The 19,161-nt window shown below is 40.6% G+C and overlaps 1 protein-coding gene across 2 annotated transcripts in view; it reads right to left on the reverse strand.

Moving 5' to 3' along the window:
* Positions 1-4,761: 4,761 nt before the first annotated feature.
* GPM6A (glycoprotein M6A) overlaps positions 4,762-19,161 on the reverse strand; it is a 374,663-nt gene continuing 360,263 nt past the window's right edge. For both annotated transcript variants that reach the window (XM_039217223.1, XM_039217222.1), the window contains exons 4-7: positions 16,345-16,498; positions 11,643-11,719; positions 11,023-11,088; positions 4,762-6,889 (exon numbers count right to left, since the gene is read on the reverse strand). In XM_039217223.1, the coding sequence (XP_039073154.1) occupies positions 6,737-6,889; positions 11,023-11,088; positions 11,643-11,719; positions 16,345-16,498 (450 nt within the window). In that variant the 3' untranslated portion in view covers positions 4,762-6,736. The remainder of the gene's footprint in view (positions 6,890-11,022; positions 11,089-11,642; positions 11,720-16,344; positions 16,499-19,161) is intronic.

Consider the following 19,161-nt stretch of genomic DNA (forward strand, 5'->3'; position numbering starts at 1 on the left):
ATATTAGTGCGTGAGGAAAATAGAGGGTCAGAGGTGTGGAGGACTTGCCTAGGGGGGGATCACGATGATGGATCACGTGTAATATAAGCTAGTTATGGAGAAGCCTGGTGAAATAAGGGGAGTGAGGTCTATAAAAAGTAGGAGATCAATAGATGGTCCTGATGGGGTAAGTTCGCAGGAAAGGCAGCAAACAGAAGTTGGAAATGGAATGCATAAAATTTAAGATATACATGGTGTGCAGTTATTAGAAATTATAAGTTCTAGAAATTGGGTACGTGGAGTGGGGACAGGGGGCAAAACCATTGGAGGAAAGTTAAGTACGGACCCTGTAACTGATTCTCAAGTGTTACTTTAATATCTGAAGGCTACACTTGGCTTAGCGGGGCACTTTTTACTGTTAGTTGAAGCATTAAGTTTATACTTATTAAGTAACTCAATGGACATTCTATTCATGGAAATGCAGAAGGTACCTGACGATCTTGGATATTAGATAGTGAAAATTAAGAAGCCAGGGGAAAAATCATAAAATTGAGTGTGTTGACTTGTATAAATATGTTTACAATGCGACTTTTATATCATTCACTTTTGTCACACTGTTGTCTAGTCTACCAGCTATACCACAGACTAGGTATGATCTAGGGGGCTTTTTAAAAAGTGAAATTATTTTAAGACCAGGAAGGCGTCATTCAGGAAGACTACTAGCTTGTTAGCATTCAGTTCTCATATAGGACGTTGCTTTTTCTCTTGAAGGCCCAATCCCATGGTATGCACAAATAGAAAGATGAAGAACACAGTAATCATTATGAATATTGTGTACAGAGAGAAAAGCAAATGTAACTTATAACCTGAAGGCTGGAGGCTATGGGAAGTTCAGAACGAGGCAGCTCTTTCAGCTGTATGAAAGTAATTCTGCTGGATTATTAAATCTTTCCTCCAAATGATGTCATAATTCCTTAAAATCCATTTTGTGTTTCTGAGAATCCTCTCCCATTTAAAAATTTTTTAAAATGTTTTATTTATTTCTGAGAGAGAGAGGGAGAGAGAGAGAGTGAATGAGTGAGTAGGGGAACGTCAGAGAGAGAGGGAGACACAGAATCCAAAACAGGCTCCAGGCTCTGAGCTGTCAGCCCAGAGCCCGACACGTGGGCTCCAGCCCCTGAATGGGAGATCATGACCTGGGCTGAAGTCGGATGCTTAACTGACTGAACCACCCAGGCACCCCCTCCTCTCTTCTCTATTGAAGGGCTAAGTTGACATTATGGCTTTTCATAGTTTAATCAATGAGATACTATATGTCTGCTATATAAGATTTCAAAGCGATTAACAGATTTCATATAGCAGTGATTCATCAATGTCAGTGATGAATTTTAAAAAAGATCTACAAAAACCCCAAGAAACTTGCCAATTCTAAACACTTATCGATTGATAGCACAGAGGTAGGTCATGTAGTGTTTTAAATTTTATCACTGTATTTTTATCGGATTTTTATTGGATCCTGTAACTGAATCTTCTCTGCCATGTCAACTGAACAAATCAATGTCAAAATGGGGATGTTTAGGGGCGCCTGGGTGGCTCAGTCGGTTGAGGGTCTGACTTTGGCTCGGGTCATGATCTCATGCTTTGTGGGTTCAAGCCCCGCGTCAGGCTCTGTGCTGACAGCTCAGAGCCTGGAGCCTGCTTCAGATTCTGTATCTCTCTCTCTGACCCTCCCCTGCTCACACTGTCTCTCTCTTTTTCAGAAATAAAATATAAAAAAAAAGTTTTAAAAAATGGGGATGTTTATTTGTGACACTTGGTGCAAATCCTTCTGAGAAAAAAGTGTCAGTACTTCCTAGGCATGGTGAAAAAATCAATACAGGAAGTCAGGGGCTTACCTACAAAGTCAGCATTTCGGAGGGGTTGACTCACAAGAGTCGGATCTGTCCTGGGATACCACCCTCCCCATGAGGGTGGCCCCCAAGAGACAAAAATAATTGTTGAAACAATAAAAAAGCAAATAAATTGCAACACTTTTTTTTTTAAGCCAAACACTGTTCTTTTTTTTTTTTTTTTTTTTTTTTTTAATATCAGAGCAGCGAAGTTGGGTGACTTAGTGGGATTAGCTCTTCTGAAGCCTGGACCTCAGCTGTTGCTGGAGGAAGGGGTGTCCTTTCTGCAAGGGCAGGAGGGTGGGGGTGTTTGCTCAGGTACATCGAGTGCTGAAGGAAATAACTGCTGTGGCCCCAAATGTTTTCTGCATTTCTTTTTAATTTTGTAGGCTGTTACTTCTTGGACCTTTGGTTTTTGCATTTCTTACTTTAGGTCTAAAAATCAGTGCACCTCCCAGCAATTTATGTCTTCCAGCAACTCTGCTCTTTTCTTTCTCCCTCTCAGTCCAAGTATAATGGCAGAAGTTTTTGGATCTCTTCTCTTTCCTATTTTGTATTCCCCCATCGTCTACTTGCTTTATTTTGTTTGTATAATAAAATCTACAAACTCCCTTTGTAGAGGGGGTTCCACAGGCTAGAAATAGAGTGGTCTAGGGGCACCCGGGTGCCTCAGTCAGTTAAGCGTCTCACTCTTAATTTTGGTTCATGTCATGATCTCATGGTTTGTGAGATCGAGCCCCGTGTTGGGCTCTGCTCTGACAGTGCAGAGCCTGCGTGGGATTCTCTCTCTCTCTCAGTAAACTTAAAATAATACAGTGGTCTAGGTAAATTTTCTTTCATTTTGATATTATTTCATTTAATATTTTATTTATGTCACTAATTCATTTAATAATGAATTTAACAAGTCAACGTATTGCGTTTTCTAAGTTCTTTCCAATTTTCAAGTATGCTGGAATTTTGTGGAAAAGGGCAGAAAGGATCTAAAATGATCCAACAGATGAAATTCATTTCTGTGAGAAAACACTCAAGGCGCGGGGGTTTTATTTAAGCCAGCAGGGAGACGGTCACATGTGAGCCGGCAGCACGTATTTTTTTAAAAAATATTTTTATTTATTTCTAGGAGAGAGAGAGAGAGAGAGAGACAGCGTGAGCAGGGGAGGGTCAGAGAGAGAGGGAGACACAGACTCTGAAACAGGCTCCAGGCTCCGAGCTGGCAGTCAGCACAGAGCCCGAAGCAGGGCTCGAACCCACGAACCGCAAGATCATGACCTAATGGAAAGTCGGACGCTTAACCGACTAAGCCACCCAGGCGCCCCTAAGCCGGCAGCACTTAAAAGACTTGCCTCCACGGACTTCAAATGGTCTACTGTCTGAAAAGCTCACAGAACACTTAAGAGTGTTTCTCAAAATATCATTGTTTAATCAACTTTCATCATGTGAAGCACATGTAAACTACTGAGTTACTTAAATGGAATATACTTTGAAAGGATACCTTTCTGTTTTGTCTAAAAGGCAAAACTAAAAGTCAACTTTACTTGATCTTTAGTGAATAAATCAGAATCTGCCATTTCTAAGTTTTAACATGAAGAAGTAAATGGATTTCAACGAAGCCAAAGCCAACACACATCTTCCTCTCAAAGTGAGTAATTTCCTTGGTCTTCACATTAGCTTTATAATGTCCAAAAGGCTTATACATCAATATAATATTCAATAAAGCTAGGAGATAAAAAAATCCTGAAGGGAAATTACTTTCTTTAAACAAAAATACGTATTTTCACAAACAGAAATGGACTTCAAAGTTTTCAAAAAATATAATTATCTTACAATGATAGTTTCTTTGAAAAACATTATCATGTGGGGCGCCTGGGTGGCTCAGTGGGTTAAGCATCCAACTTTGACTCCAGTCATAATCTCAAGGTTCATAAGTTCAAGCCCCAGGTCTGGCTCTGCACTGACAGCACAGAGCCTGCTTTGGATCCTCTCTCTCTCTCTCTCTCTCCCTCTCTCTCTCTGTTCCTCCCGGCTTGTATACTCTTTCTCTCTCAAAAATAAATAAACATTGAAAAAAAAAAAAGAAAAGTATCGTGTGAAATTTCTGTTCATGCTGATAATCTTTAACATATAATTATTTTCTTCTTGCTATGCTAAGAATTCCATAAACCCTGAAAAGAATAAAAATTGCCATTTAATAAGATTTAGATATGTGATTATTTTCTTATTGTTTTAAAAGTGATTTTTTAAAACATAAGACATTTTGTCCAGATCTGCTTATCATTACTGTAGATACTTGTTATGTAAGTGCATGAAATTTTCAAGTCACCATTCATGATAATAAATAAGTAAAGACTAGCACAGTTACTTAGGTCTTGTGAAAATTAAGATTTCTATTGACTGCCATCTTATTTACAAATTGTCACCACTTCTACTTTCGCCAGAAGAAGTTACAATTCAAACAAACAAGAAGTCTAGAAAATATATATTTTTTCCATTTAATTGCTCTCACCTTGATGGTTTGAAGTGAACCAAGAAATCATTTTTCTTTCTGACTTGAATTAGTCTTTTTTGTGTCTCTATTAGTTTATGAAGCTCTAAAGAAAACACAAAACAATAGAAATTAGGCAAGGAAACAGCGGAACTCGGATGTTGTTATCATTCACTAAACGAAATGGCCTCTGAAATCTTTCTGCCCTCGCCCTCGCCCCAGCCCTCTGGGCTTCCTATGCTGTATGCCACGCAAAGAATTTTCAGTTCAGTGTTCGGGTCAGCTCAGTTGAGGTCACAAGCATCCTAAAAAGACAGCATCCATTGTATCTGGAAAGAGTACACACAGAGGAGAGAGGAATAAACAAAACAAAGAAAAACACACCAAAAAAACACACTGCAGAAACGAATAATAAGTACACAAAGTACACAAGTGTATTTATTACATTTTGCAAGCACTTCGTTCTACATTTCAAAAACGCCACCATCAAGCTGTTGGCACATTTATGTACAAAACAGATTAATTGTAATGCCTGCTACAAAGCACTCTTTGTGAAAATACAAACTCTAATACCAGGAAAAAAAAGAGCCAAAAGCATCAACATCATTACATAAGTTTAAAAGACAGTTTTAAAAATCATCACAAACTGTTAAGACACAGAACTGAAACACTATAATATAGAATTTTAAAGAAGCCCGTTAATACTTTTGCTGAATATCTGTAATACTGCATATATCAGAAAAAATGTTGAACCAGTAAGATAATCTACGTGTAAAAAAAAAGAAGCAAAACCCCAAATTAATTAAATAATACTACAGAATGCATAATCATGCCACAGATAACTCTAGTAATACCCCTCTACCTACTACAAGAACTTGTAAAATTACAGATGATGCATGACTAGTCGTTGTACAAAGATTGTTTCACTCATAAATTTTATTAGAAATGCACTTACACTGAGCAAAGATTTCACAATGGTCAAATCAGTGCACAATACTACCTAATTTTTATACACTGACCAAAATGTCTTGTCAGGCTACATCATTTTAAAAGATACTTTACAGCATTCTTGTAGCATTAGATTGAATCAAAAGAAGAGTCAAGGTTAAAACAAACACCAATTTTGGTCCAGTAATACTGATTGCTTTTTTTCTTTTTTTTTATTCCTTTGATATAGGTACTTCTTATAAATGATCATGAATGAACATTTGGTTAAAATGACTTCAAATTAAAACACAGATATATCACTACACTCGGGAGGGATACATTCTATAGTGGCCTCTGACCACACTTTAAAAAACGCTACAGGTAAACCAACATAGATTGGAAGGCTGCAAGCAAAACTATTATATTAATGGAAGCCTTTTCAAATATATCATATACATCGGAGGGATAGTTTACAGAGGTGCAATCCGTTAGAACGTTTTAAAGTAGGTAAAACAACTTCCGAGGGGTTAGTGTGCTTATTTTTAATATACCACCTTCATAAAGGTAATTAATGTTCCACATTAGCATATTAAAAGTTCCAATCCAGCCACAGCTTAAATCACAAAGAGATCATTCTTCAATAGTTCACAGTAGTTATTTCCATTAAAATTGTCTCTATACTAAACTTGAAAAAGGTAAATCTGGTGTCACAATCTTAAAAAGGCAGCTAGCCATGCATTAGCGTCAGTTTCTACGTGCTCACAACAGAAACATGAGTAATCAGAGAGAAATTCCTTTTAAGTACATCAAGAAAAAAATACAATGTTAACAAAGATAAGAAGCACTTTTTTTTTTTAATCCTACTCTTACAAATTTAGAAATTGCACCTTAGATTGATGAGAACGTGAACCAGGGCCCGTATGATGTGGCCCCGGACCTCCAGACAGGATTTCTTTATTTCAAGAAGAGTCATCACGACACCATCTCTGTCTATTGTTCGTAATGTACAATGGTCCCTTTGAAGGTTACCTGTAGTTAAACTAGTCACCGAAATCAAAACTAAAAAGTATAAAAAGCTATTTTTCTTCTCAAAACATAAGAAATAATGCAAAAGGTGTTATGTATTAACACATGGGGAGTGGTTAAAAATCAAATAAATCTCTGCATGTGACAATGTTAGGATCTTCAATCTTATGGAATTATTAAACGAGTTTGAGAAATTTAAAAAAGGATAAGGCTGGATAGGAGCTTGTAGAAGAGATCTGATCACACCAATTTAACACATTAGGAAGCTAAGTGCTCAACAATAAAGGATTGTGTTCAGGTGATCCATAAGTCATCCTACATATCACTGATGAGAAGCACTTCCATATTTTATTTTTCAAAAGGTTGGATGGTTGGATGGCCCTTAGTTAAACACCAATGCATCTGAACGGCAGAAAGGACGGGAAGGGCTGATTTATGTGTACGCGTTGAGTCGCTCTTTGGAGCGAGTAGAGTGGATGTCATGAAGCTCTTGCTCCTCCTTCGACTTGATGTCCTCGTATTTCTGCATCCGGCAGGCATCCTTCACGTAAGCCCAGTTGGCAGACAGAACCATAAGGTAGTGAACCTAGTCAAAGACAGAAATAATTTATACCGGAAGTCTGTTCAGGGTCTTCACTACACCTCGCTACCAGGTCTTCGATACACCTTGCTATTTCTTTCCTTGCTACCAGGAAAGGGAGATTCACATTACACGCTTAGATAGAATATGTCTGCTCATAAGACAGAAGCAACATTTCTGTGCTAACAGAATGAACAGATATATTTTTCCTTCTCACGTCTCCGGTTGTAGGACAGTATTTTCCAGCTCCCTTTCCTTCAGTATCTCTTTTTCTTCTTTTCAATTCTGGAACATCCAAGGTTGATTCTTAATCTTTCTGTGATGTGTCCTGTCCATTCTGACCTCACTTACCCAAACCAAAAGATTCTATGTTCTGTGTTCGTGTACCTATGTTTTCCAATCCATAACAGAAAATAGTTGCTTACACAGCTTGAGTCTCAACAACTTCGAGTTAATGGGAGGATATAATATTGCCTGCTGTGCAACAGAAAGAGGGATCACGGAAACCCCAAGATAAACCTGTGAATGGATCAAGTTAATTTTCCACACACTGAATTTTGCAGTCTCCTTTAGACTGTTAACTGTAAGAGAGCAAGTATTGGGTCCTGTGTATGCTGACATCCACTCACAATAGCTGGAAGAGTGCTATGTTCTGGAAGGAAGCTCCTGACCTGTCTCGAGTAATGAAATTACTCAAGTAATGAAGGTCCTGATTTGACCTGAATGGACTCAGCTAGGAGATTACTTGTTTGCTTTTCTTTCCTTTCCCTCACTCTTGGGCCATGGGGGAGACAAGGCACTTTTCCAAATGACGGATTTCAATGGATGAATGTGAAGGAGAAAGTGAGTTGCTCATATTTTTTTTGATCTGAACTTTAAAGGGTGGGCAATCTTTTTACCCATAATTTAGTAAAGTAAAACACTAACATTTTGATTAGCCAGGAGTATGCTGAAAGACAGCAGGTAGGTTGGTTTTAGAAAAGTACAGACAGACATAAAAAATACAAAGTCCATTCTAAATGGGCACTATTGCGGCAGGTGAAGGCAGTCAACAGGCAGTAGGAAAAAAAATGGCAGTTTTGACATGGCAATATGGGAAAAGGTGCATACCAATAAGATGTTCCAGAATGTTCTATTTCCTCTGAAATGTATTTTGTTTAGTGGAAATTGTAAGCCACATGCAATAGGAGCTGTGCATTCTATCTTTCTACTCTATGTCACTTTCAGAGTGAAAAACCCCCTTGCTACATATGTGAGGACTGAACAGAGTTTCTACACGTAACCAGATTCAGGTGGCGCTCTGCTGCTGTTGCTGTGAAAGCTGAGTGCTGTGGAGAGTGTTTAGTAAGAAGCAGGTACTCAAAACATGTTTCACATGAATGAATAAATTTTTAGATGTACAAAAACTTTCCTTTTAAAGCCTGAGAAAACAGGACCCCTAAATTATTATCAAATATGCATGAGTGAAATACAGATACAAGCTTCAGAGTGATTCAGGTTCAGAAACTGACATTTTCTGGAAGGTCTGCAGACATTTCCTCTGGCCTTAGGGGGACACAAGCTGCCAGACTCATTATTGTCCCTCGGGAGACGAACAGTGGTCCCTGGATTCCTGGTGCAAGGCCAGGTGGACATGTTTTGCTAGCATCTACAGAGCTTTCTAACATCTCTGAAAAATAATGGAGTCCATCGCGTGTTAGTTTTCATACAAATCCTCACAATCTTTGTCTTAAATTCCGGATGATGTTTTAAATATTTTGGTAGAGAACAATTTATCTCCGTTTTCTCATCTCTAAAGTAGAAGTAATGACAGTAGTATACTTTGAGTGTTGCGAGAGTCTGTGATGAAGTTAATGACCATTGCTGTATTACGACTACTGAATGTATTCGTGGATTTAAGCATTTGACAGTGCTTTCAACAGTGAGGTTGAAAGAAATACTAGCTAACAACAGGACTATTGGTAGTAGTATTGGTACCAGGAACAGAAGCAGTAATTATTGTTATATTATCCCTGTCTCCTAAAACCTATTCTCAGAGCTAATAAATCGGAAATATGTACTGATATCAATCAACAGTTAGATGTTATGTATTTCTTAAGGAACTTATGCTTGGCATAATTTCAGATATCCAAAAGGATTCTTAGTACTTAAAAAATAATATTCTAAACACTTGTGGCTTGATATATATATTAAGTTTTATATATATATATATATAAATTTATGCAAAGTACAGATTCATTAAGAAATATAAAACATTTAGATATCTATTATCATAAGATCTTTTTGATAATAGAGTCCTTTCAGAGTAAGCATTTTTAGGGAAATTTAAATAACACTATTCATTTAGACAGGTACTTTTCACTTATGTATGTCTAAAAGGCACGCATTTTTACACAGAATTTTTCACACACGTAGGTAGCAAATGCGGACAAATGCTCTATTACATATCTCCTTTCAAGAAGTGCTTTGGTAGACCTCTAAAACATAACTGTATATTGCTTGAATGTGCACAAGTCCCTAAAAATCACCCATCGCACAGGAACGTGTGCACGAACAGATGTTTCCTCTTATCTCACAGCCAGGCTGGGTGCTTCTTGGGACCATGAGTGTTTGGAACATCACTGCCCAGAACATATAATGCTTCCCCAGGGCATATGTAAGCACTGATTTTAGGCTGAGGATATAAAGCCTTTGCTGATTGTTTCATTGTGATCCCTTCAGTTAATCAGCCAACATGATCTTATTAAGCACATCCTATTCTGAAATAAAATTCCTATGTACAGACTGATATACTAAATCTAAAATGTTGAACAATTAGTATGATTAATTAACAAAATGTCTGAAAATTCACTTTAGGACTGACACAGTCATTTCTGTTATTTTGAAAAATATTTTTTAGCAAAGCAGAATCAGATCTCAATACATAAGTGTTCATAAAGTCACTAAAAATAACTAGTCTAGAAATGGCCCATTAGTTCATTAGCACTGATTATTCCTGCTTTTACTCTTTTTTAAAAAAATATTTATTTTTGGGAGATTATAAGTGGTAGAAGGGCACAGAGAGGGGGACAGGGGATCTGAAGCAGGCTCTGCACGGACAGTCTGACAGCAGAAAGTCCGATGTGGGGCTCGATCTCACAAACCACGAGCTCATGACCTGAGACAAAGTCGGATGCTCAACCGATTGAGCCACCCAGGTGCTCCATCTCTACTTTTATTCTTTGACAAGAGGTAGAAGACTCTCATTTTGTTTTAAAGGGTTCCTTTCACCAACACACGAGACCATGTGTCAGCACCAAATTAATTCACCATTTTTCACATATCGAATTGGCTGTAATATTTGTGAGGTTACTGGGAACCTTCTAGAGTTCTATACTATTTTATTTTTGTACTATGATTTTGTATACAAGGATGTGGAAATAAGGACCGAAGGGCTTGACTGCAAGAACTATTACTGATGCTCCGAGTTATCTGTCCACTGTTGGGGTCTGGTCGACCAGTGAGCAAACTGGCTGTCACGGTGAGCTGCAGAGGAAGAGTGAGCATCTGGAACACTGTAGCCCCACCAAACTCTGCACGAGCCTAACTTTAAGAACTTGTGCTTAATATTTCTGGACAAAATGAGATATAAAAGAAACGACATAAAACTACCAAGGTCTTTGTTAAGAATAAATTAATTCTTTTTTCATAAGTGACTCAATATGGCTTTTTCATGTTCTTAAATAAGGGGAAGAAACGGATAATGTAAGTTAAGCAATTGATTAGATGACTTAGAATTCACACTGATAAGTACCTCTTTGCTACAGAGAGGGTTTTTTTTTTATGTGAATAGTAACCTAATATCTGCAACACGAATGAATTCACTTATTTGTGTTAATGTTGCCAATATTACTGAATGTTCGGATCCTTAAACTGCTGGCCAAATACTGTCTCTCTTGTAATGATAATGCTTTTTCAGGTGAAGCCTTGTTTTTCAACTTATTTATAGGCCCATTGTTTCTGCCTCGCCCCCTTTTACTTATATTAAACTAAAGAGGATTCATGTGGACTTCAGGATGAGAGACACATGATCATCTCTACAGGTAACTAGCTTTCTCCTACAAATTGAAACGCCAAGCATCAGCACTCTGGGGTCTTACCATAGCAATAACTGCCGCCCCAGCCCCAGCCAGTGCCACAATGAACAAGTGGAAGGTCATGTTCAGCTGCAAAGGAAATCACAGAGAATCAAAACACGTGTCAGGATTACAAGCAGAAGAGAGGTCAGGACTGCTGCTGTCTTCCTAACAAGAACTTTGTACATCTTTAATAAGAGTGCACTTAGGATAAATCACTTACTCAATCCAAAAACGTTGTGACAGTATCTTTTCTCTTGCAAATTATTTAAATCGTGGCAACTGCATCATTTCAACATAATTTTATTACAAAGATGAGATCCTGATTAATAATGATGGTTTTCAATAATCTTGTAACAATATAAGGCTACGTTCCATCTTTATAACAGTAAAAATGCGCACATTTCATTAAAATACAATGAAAAAATTTCTAGAAAAAATACATTTGTTATAATGTTTACTGGCATAGAGCACCTCATTCAAATTCATTCTCCAGTCCTCCTGTATAGCATCACTGTGGGTAAAATTGCCTCTGAGAGAAAAACAGGACAATTTGATATAGATTTAACTACATCTTTTTCAAATTATATATATTTCAAAGGAAGCTAAAATCTGGATGATATAAACAGCTTAGAAACATTTACCTCAGTGGATTCGCACATCCTCAGGAAATTCTCAGAGACGGTGCAAATTTTCTTTTCCTCTCCAATTGTTACAATCCCTACAACATGTAGAAAATTACAGCTTTGTTTATAAATGTTTTCAAGAGCCCAGAGAGAGAAAAAGAATCTTTTGTTGATAAAATCTAGGCAAGTTCCATTTTATGCTATAGTATAATGGAAACATTCTTCCTCAGCTTTTATTGCTAAATAATCATGAACAGAATTATGAATGGAAGATCAAAACTATTTAGCCCTCAAGCGACGTAAAACATTTTCAATCTGAATTCAATTGGACCTTGCCATCAGGATCACAGATTCAATTGTGGCTAGTCGATTGGTTTGGTCCATTAATGTAATGATGTAGGCATCACAATTATTTTGAACACTATGTCCCAGACTGTGCTGAAGTCTGGATCTAAATTTATTCTGCTGGTACAATGCTTCTGTGAAGTCTATAAAAGCATATTGCCCAAAGGATTAATTTTTCTCTGCTAATATTGAAAACAGTGCTATTAGTAGGGAAAAATTAAAAAATACTATAATTTCACTTCTATTCACCCTTGCTCTGGTTGGTTAATGGACCCACTGCATGAGAATCACTTGGGAGATTATGAAAAATATGTATTTCTGAACGGCACCACAGAACTGTTTAATCAGAATTTAGGAGTGTTTGCCAGGAGCATTGCATTTTTAGGAAGCACGTAGGTGATACATGGCCACACATCTCATTTCACAGAAGAGTGATCGAAATGATCCTAAAATGGGTCTCTGGTTTTGTACTGAGAACTACTGAAGTGTTAAACATATATACATGAAGGAAAAAAACCCCCACAAGTTCTCATCAAATACCTAAGTTTTAGCACCGCCTGCTCTTTATTTAATTTAATATGTGTACACATTCACGTATTCTGGCTTTGAGTGAGCCCATCGAATGCAGACCTGTGTTCTCCTTCCTTTCTGCCAAGATGGTGCTAAGAGGGGAGGGGGGAAATAAGAAGCCCCTAAGATTTGTCTAATAAGCCATCACTGTTGAGGAAGCATCCTAGTAAGTGTCCTTCCCCGTGCCGATCTGCTACAGACGTCATTCGGGTGGGACACCTAAGCTGTGCATGCATCTCCTTACCTGGGTCTCTGTTCACCTTTGTGGCAAAACTCCTAGAAAGCATTGACTACGCTCACTGTCTGCAAGGCTCTTCCTTTCGATGTAAACCCTCTCTAGGCAGATTTCGCCTCAGTTCTCAGAAATGACCTCCACATCATTAGAACCAAAGATGAAAACTCCGTTCTTTTCCTGGCCGGTCAGCAGCACTGGGGAGAGCTGATGGCTCCCTTCCTTTGGGCGCACCTCATTCGTTTCCCCGAATCTACGAACTCCTCCTTTTGTCTTTCCATGGCCCGGGCCCCCTCTCTCCAGGACCTGGTTCCCGGGAGCTCCCGGTGTGCTCACCTCGGCCATCCCTGCCCCGCGCTGATCTCACTGAGTGTCAGAGCTTCCTAAGTATTATCAACGGCTTCTAAATCCAGACAGCCAGGTCCACGCCTCTCTCCTGAAGTCAAGGCTCAGACACCCAATTTCTTACCTGACAACTCTATGTAGATTCCTAAGAAGTCTCTAAAAATCAGCATCCTCGAAAGTGAAGTCTGACCTCCCTTGCCTGCCTCACTCCAGGCAAGCTCTTCTTGTAGGCTTCTGGGCTCATGTGACAGCAAGCCAGTCTTCCTGAGGGTCCTGGCAACAAGCATGTCCCTCCCTGAAGCCTCTTTTTCTCTCAAACCCACATACCCGCCTATCAGGGCGCTCTGCAGCCAGCCCCGGGCCACTTCTCTCGCTACTGGCCGTCACCTCAGGGCACCTCAGGGTGCACCTCAAGAGCACCAACCGGCTTCCCTGCTTCCACTCCTGCGACGGTCCATTCTCCTTGTGGCGGCCAGAGTGAATCTTCTACACTGTAAAGGGGGATCTGGCTTCTCTTCTGTCAAAACCTGCCGATACTCTCTACTTCCCTCAGAGTAGAAGTCTCTAAAACTTGACATCCTGCAATGAGTTCATCATGGTGTGCGGTGACTCCCAGACTCCACCTCAATCTCTTCCCCTGCTGTCCTATTCTACCTCAGCCACACTGGCCTCGCTGCTGTTTGTGGAAGACACCAGGCCTGGTACAAAGACGCCTTGGTAACTTTACACGAATCTTCCCTCCACTAAGAATATTCCCACGACCCTAATATTTTTCCAATAGCAGCTATTCAGTGAAGACTTCCTCCATCACTTTTTTTTTTTTAAATATTTTTATTATTTCTAGGAGAGAGAGAGACAGCGTGAGCAGGGGAGGGTCAGAGAGAGAGGGAGTCACAGACTGAAACAGGCTCCAGGCTCTGAGCTGGCAGTCAGCACAGAGCCCGACGCGGGGCTCGAACCCACGAACCGCGAGATCGTGACCCAAGCGAAAGTCGGACGCTTAACCGACTAAGCCACCCAGGCGCCCCCCTCCATCACTTTTAAAATACCGTAACTCCACCCTTCCACTCAGTCTCCAGTAGGGAAACTTCACTAGGTGGCCCGTATTTTAGCTGGCAACCCTGTCTGAGACACCAGTCACCTCTCTTCTAACTTCCAATTTGCAGATCCGCAGGATAAAAGGAAGACATTGAGGGGGAGGGACTTGAGGGAGCGCCATGTTTTCCAAGCAGCTGTTCTCGTGACCTCCAACCGCTGTTGCCGACAGGCTCTTCCTGTGTTTAGGTGGGACGTGATTCCAAGACTGAATCCTCTCCAGGTGAAGAGCTGTCCACGCTCCCTCTGCTGTCTTCGTGCCGAGAACGTCATCCACAGAGCAGACACTGCTTTTTATTAGGATGTGTGGGAGCCCGAAAGTGACCACAGGAAAGCGGGGTTAGGGACGCGGGGATGTGCCTGCACACGGGGCTCCCTGCCTGGACAAAGCATGCCTGCAAACAGGGTGCTCTGCCAGGAGGCCTGCACACAATATCCAAGGTTAATGGTCCGCTCGCACACGAGGGAACATGCCATCCTTAGAAGTAAGGAGAAGGCTGGAGTTGTGGGCAGGCCTCTTAGTAACCATGTTGTGGTCGCTTCCTCCCTTTGCTCCCCGCTGTCCTTGAAAGGTGTTTGGCTACTTGCCCTTCATTGGTAAAGGAATGCATCTTGTAGATTTCAGTGTGTATCCAGTTACCGGGGTATAAAATAAACCGCAAGAGGGGCTTGCGTAGAATTGTTCCTCCGGCCAGAGTTGTGTCTATGTCTGTCTTTTGTGTGTGTCTTGTCCTTTGTGTCATTTCGTCCGCAACAGGATGGGGCACAGGAGGCTCAGGATTCTGGCTTTCAGGATGGGGAGTGGGCCACAGCTTTGGAACATACCGCTGGCTGGGGTTGACAGCTGTACTATATCCTACCACCTGTGTAGAGCGTCCCCAAAGAGCCATAATGCCTGTAGACACTACCTAGTGAAATGGTCCCCACTTTCCTGATGTGGAGACCTCATTAAATAAATCATAGGGAGCATTCCCAGATGTTCATGGGTTAGATTTTAATAGCCTGTCTCTGGAAAAATCCATGCAAACATGTGGATCTCCAGATCTTTTACAAATTTTGTAGCTGCCCTGTTTTTGTTTTTGAATGATGGACTGGATTCCACATAGGTTAGGTGAGACTGGATCCACTTTTCCACATTCGTCTGTCAACAGGACAGCGTTGTGTACCAACTTGTAACTACACAGACTCTGAAAGTAGACAGACCGCTTGGGTTTGAATCCTGGTGCTGTCACTTACTAGCTGAATAACCTTGGACAACTCATGTAACCTCTCTGTGCCTCTGTTCTGTCATTATAAGTAAAATAATAGTAGCATCCACCAGACAGAATTGTTATGAGGATCAAACAAGTCAGCGTGGACAAAACAATCAGAATAGGGTCCGTGTATCACAAGCCCATCAACACGTAAGAAACTAATTATATCACATGAGGTGTTAGCCTTAAACAAAAATAACCAAAGAGGACTGTTGATTGGCTTAGCAATCTTCGATTTTGTTAATATTAAATGCTAACATTTTCGGGGCGCCTGGGTGGCTCAGTCGGTTAAGCGTCTGACTTCGGCTCAGGTCATGATCTCACGGTTCGTGGGTTCGAGCCCCGCGTCGGGCTCTGTGCTGCCAGCTCAGAGCCTGGAGCCTGTTTCGGATTCTGTGTCTCCCTCTCTCTCTGACCATCCTCTGCTCATGCTGTCTCTCTCTCTCAGAAATAAAACATAAAAAAAAATGTTAACTTTTTCTGCCTTATTTTAGAAGCCAGTGAAATATATATTTATTGGGTGATCTTCACACTAGATTTCACAAATTGTAGACTTTATCACAGGAGAATAAAAGTAGATGCAAGCATCACATCAAGCCTGGACGAGGGCATCATAATTATTTCGTGCCAATACCAGGAAACACAACTCGACAGCCTGTTCAGATACACACATTGTATGTTCACGTTAGGAGATCAACTTCCAATCTCTCTAAAATCCCTACTTGGGTACATTTAAAAGGAACGTCTTGAAAGTGAATACTGTGACACATGTATCCGTTTGCCAGAAGTAACGATGGCTCCAAAGTGGCCCGCGATGCCCCAGACACAGTCGTTTAGGTCAAACAGTACGAGGCATTGTTTTAGTGAGAGATCCACCTACCAAACTGACGCAGGTCCAGGCAGAGGTTGGCTCCCTCCACTAAGGTGGTGTTTCGGCAGATGGTCCACAGGTTGAAGTACATGTAAACTGGCAGGGAGGTGAAGGCCGTGACTCCCAGCCAGGCCAACATGAAGAGGTAGGTCAGCATAATGAACTGCAACAGACAGAGGGGAGAGAGGGAGCACATGTACGCTGCTGGAAAAGAGGAGTTTTGTGACTAATCTACAAAACCCAGTCTGAAGGGCTAAGTGCCCTTGCGCGCAGATCATTACCACCAGCACCTCTGAAGGGCGGCCCCCGGAAGCTGAGAGAATAAACGGGATCCTGTGAACGACCTGCTGGCAAATCACATCATGGCAGAGCTGAGGAGCAGAACAAGGGAAGAAAGGATCCATCTGTGTGGTTATGTCTGTTCTCACGCATGGATTTGTCCCAAAAATCTCACCGCACATTTTTTAGAAAATATTAACTGGTGTATTTAGAGGGGATTCTGCAAAGCTAAAACATCAATAAATTGTTAAAAATTACATTTATTTATTTTTGAGAGAGAGAGAGAGAGAGAGAGAGAGAGAGAGAGAATAAGTGGGGGAGGGGCAGAGCGAGAGGGAGACACAGACTCTGAAGCAGGCTCCATCCAGGCTCTGAGCCGTCAGCACAGAGCCCGACGCGGGGCTCAAACTCATAAACCGTGAGATCGTGACCTGAGCTGAAGTTGGGCGCTTGACTGACTGAGCCACGCAGGTGCTCCAAAACGTCAATAAATTTATAAAACAACTAAATGAGCACCATTCATATCATAATTATGTTAGCTGCTTAGTCATGTTTACATTTAATATTAAAAATGTGGTAATTCTCATGTCATTTTAGTGTTAATGATATACAAGTGTGTACTCCTTTTCAGATTTCCGTAAACTTTAAATCCGAAGTCTTTTTTCATGAATATTAATTTTACTTTTGCTATAGAAACATAGTAAAATGTGACTTTCAGCTTGAACATAAAGGGGCTTATTTTGCTGATTTCAGAAACATTTTTAGTATTTATAAAATGTCATAAAAGGCTGTTCAGATGTCCAGATATAGCTGAATAAGAGACTTCATTTCAGCATAAGTTAAATGCATTTTGAATTTAAGCATGACTTAGATGCTGGATGAAAGGACAGATGCCTACATTGGTAGATGAATGAAGAGCTGGTAAAAAATAGATATGTGCTTCACATTACTTATGGACTATTTAATCCATATCATCTACATGTAAAATTGTCTACATAAATATACTCCCTGAATTGTCCAAGCTAAGACTTATATTCAGATATGACTGAAAAAGAACAAGCATAAGTCACAATCCCCTGAGGTTTAAATAAAGGCTTGAATGCACACCTTGATACACCTGATTACATTTCTCAGCGCGAGTTACGTGTCACTGGACTTATCAGTATATTTCCCATGATCATAGGAGTAAGTCATTACATGAAGTGCCTGTGTACATAAACACCAACTAGAAACAGGATGACAGCAGAGAGCCTCGTGGGAGTTGCCACATTATTCTCTCACACGGTATTAATTCATCGTACTCAGGTATCGGAGATTAAAATCAATATTATTCCTGAAAAGTAGCCAAAGAAGAAAGTCACTACTGTGACCACTGTTCTGCTAAAATGATTGGTTCTTCTCATTTGCATCCTGTGTCGCTGAGTAAGGCTATAGCCTTCTCTGCCATCACTCATGTCGTGACCTTATGATCAGCAACTCATCGTCCAGCAAAACACAGAAAAGATGAAAGAAGAAAAAAAATCTAGGGAAGAGTTTTTAGAAGTACATTCTCTTCCACTTGTCAATGGCTAATTCGTATGTTTACCCATCCCTTCAATCCACACATACTGTATCAGTAACCATCACCCCACTCTGTGCCCTGGGGTTGCCCAGTGAGAAAACTCAGTTTTTTGACACAGGGAACGTGCCGCTCAGTAGCCTCCTTTTTTTTTTTTTTTTAAATGTTATATTTATTTCTGAGAGAGAGAGACAGCATGAACAGGGGAGGATCAGAGAGAGAGGGAGACACAGAATCTGAAACAGGCTCCAGGCTCTGAGCTAGCTGTCAGCACAGAGCCCGACGTGGGGCTTGAACCCATGAACCGCGAGATCATGACCTGAGCCAAAGTCGGATGCTTAACCGCCTGAACCACCCAGAAGCCCCACTAGGCTTCATACTCATACCGTGTGAGATATCCTAGCAGGTAACTCACAGAGCAATGTGCTCCCTCAATCTTCAGATTTTTGTGATTGTATTTTGTACATGTCCCCCAAAGGGATAAAATTTTACTTCCTCCCCTTCTCTCTCCCAACCCAACTACCCTTAATTATATCTTCAGATCAAAACTGGAAACTGGAAAGAGATGTGCGTTTGGTTTGCATATACATTTCCACATGTTCAAGAGGATGATCCGAATTCACATCCTGAGAGAGATCCACTCCAAACTGTATTACCTTATCTGTGTATGTTGTGTACTGTGAGCCCGTGCACCTTACAGTCTAAATTGTTTGAAAAGTGGCATCTTCGGGGCGCCTGGGTGACTTAGTCGGTTAAGCGTCCGACTTTCGCTTAGGTCATGATCTCGCGGTTCGTGGGTTCGGGCCCCGCGTCAGGCTCTGTGCTGACTGCCAGCTCAGAGCCTGGAGCCTGTTTCAGTCTGTGACTCCCTCTCTCTCTGACCCTCCCCTGCTCACGCTGTCTCTCCTAGAAATAAATAAAACATTAAAAAAAAAAAGTGGCATCTTCTGAAAGATTTCCTGATGATTATGCCGTATCAGACTGAGAAC

Source organism: Hyaena hyaena, unplaced genomic scaffold, assembly GCF_003009895.1.
Source record: "Hyaena hyaena isolate Hyena2069 unplaced genomic scaffold, ASM300989v1 scaffold_681, whole genome shotgun sequence".
Lineage (NCBI taxonomy): Eukaryota > Metazoa > Chordata > Mammalia > Carnivora > Hyaenidae > Hyaena > Hyaena hyaena.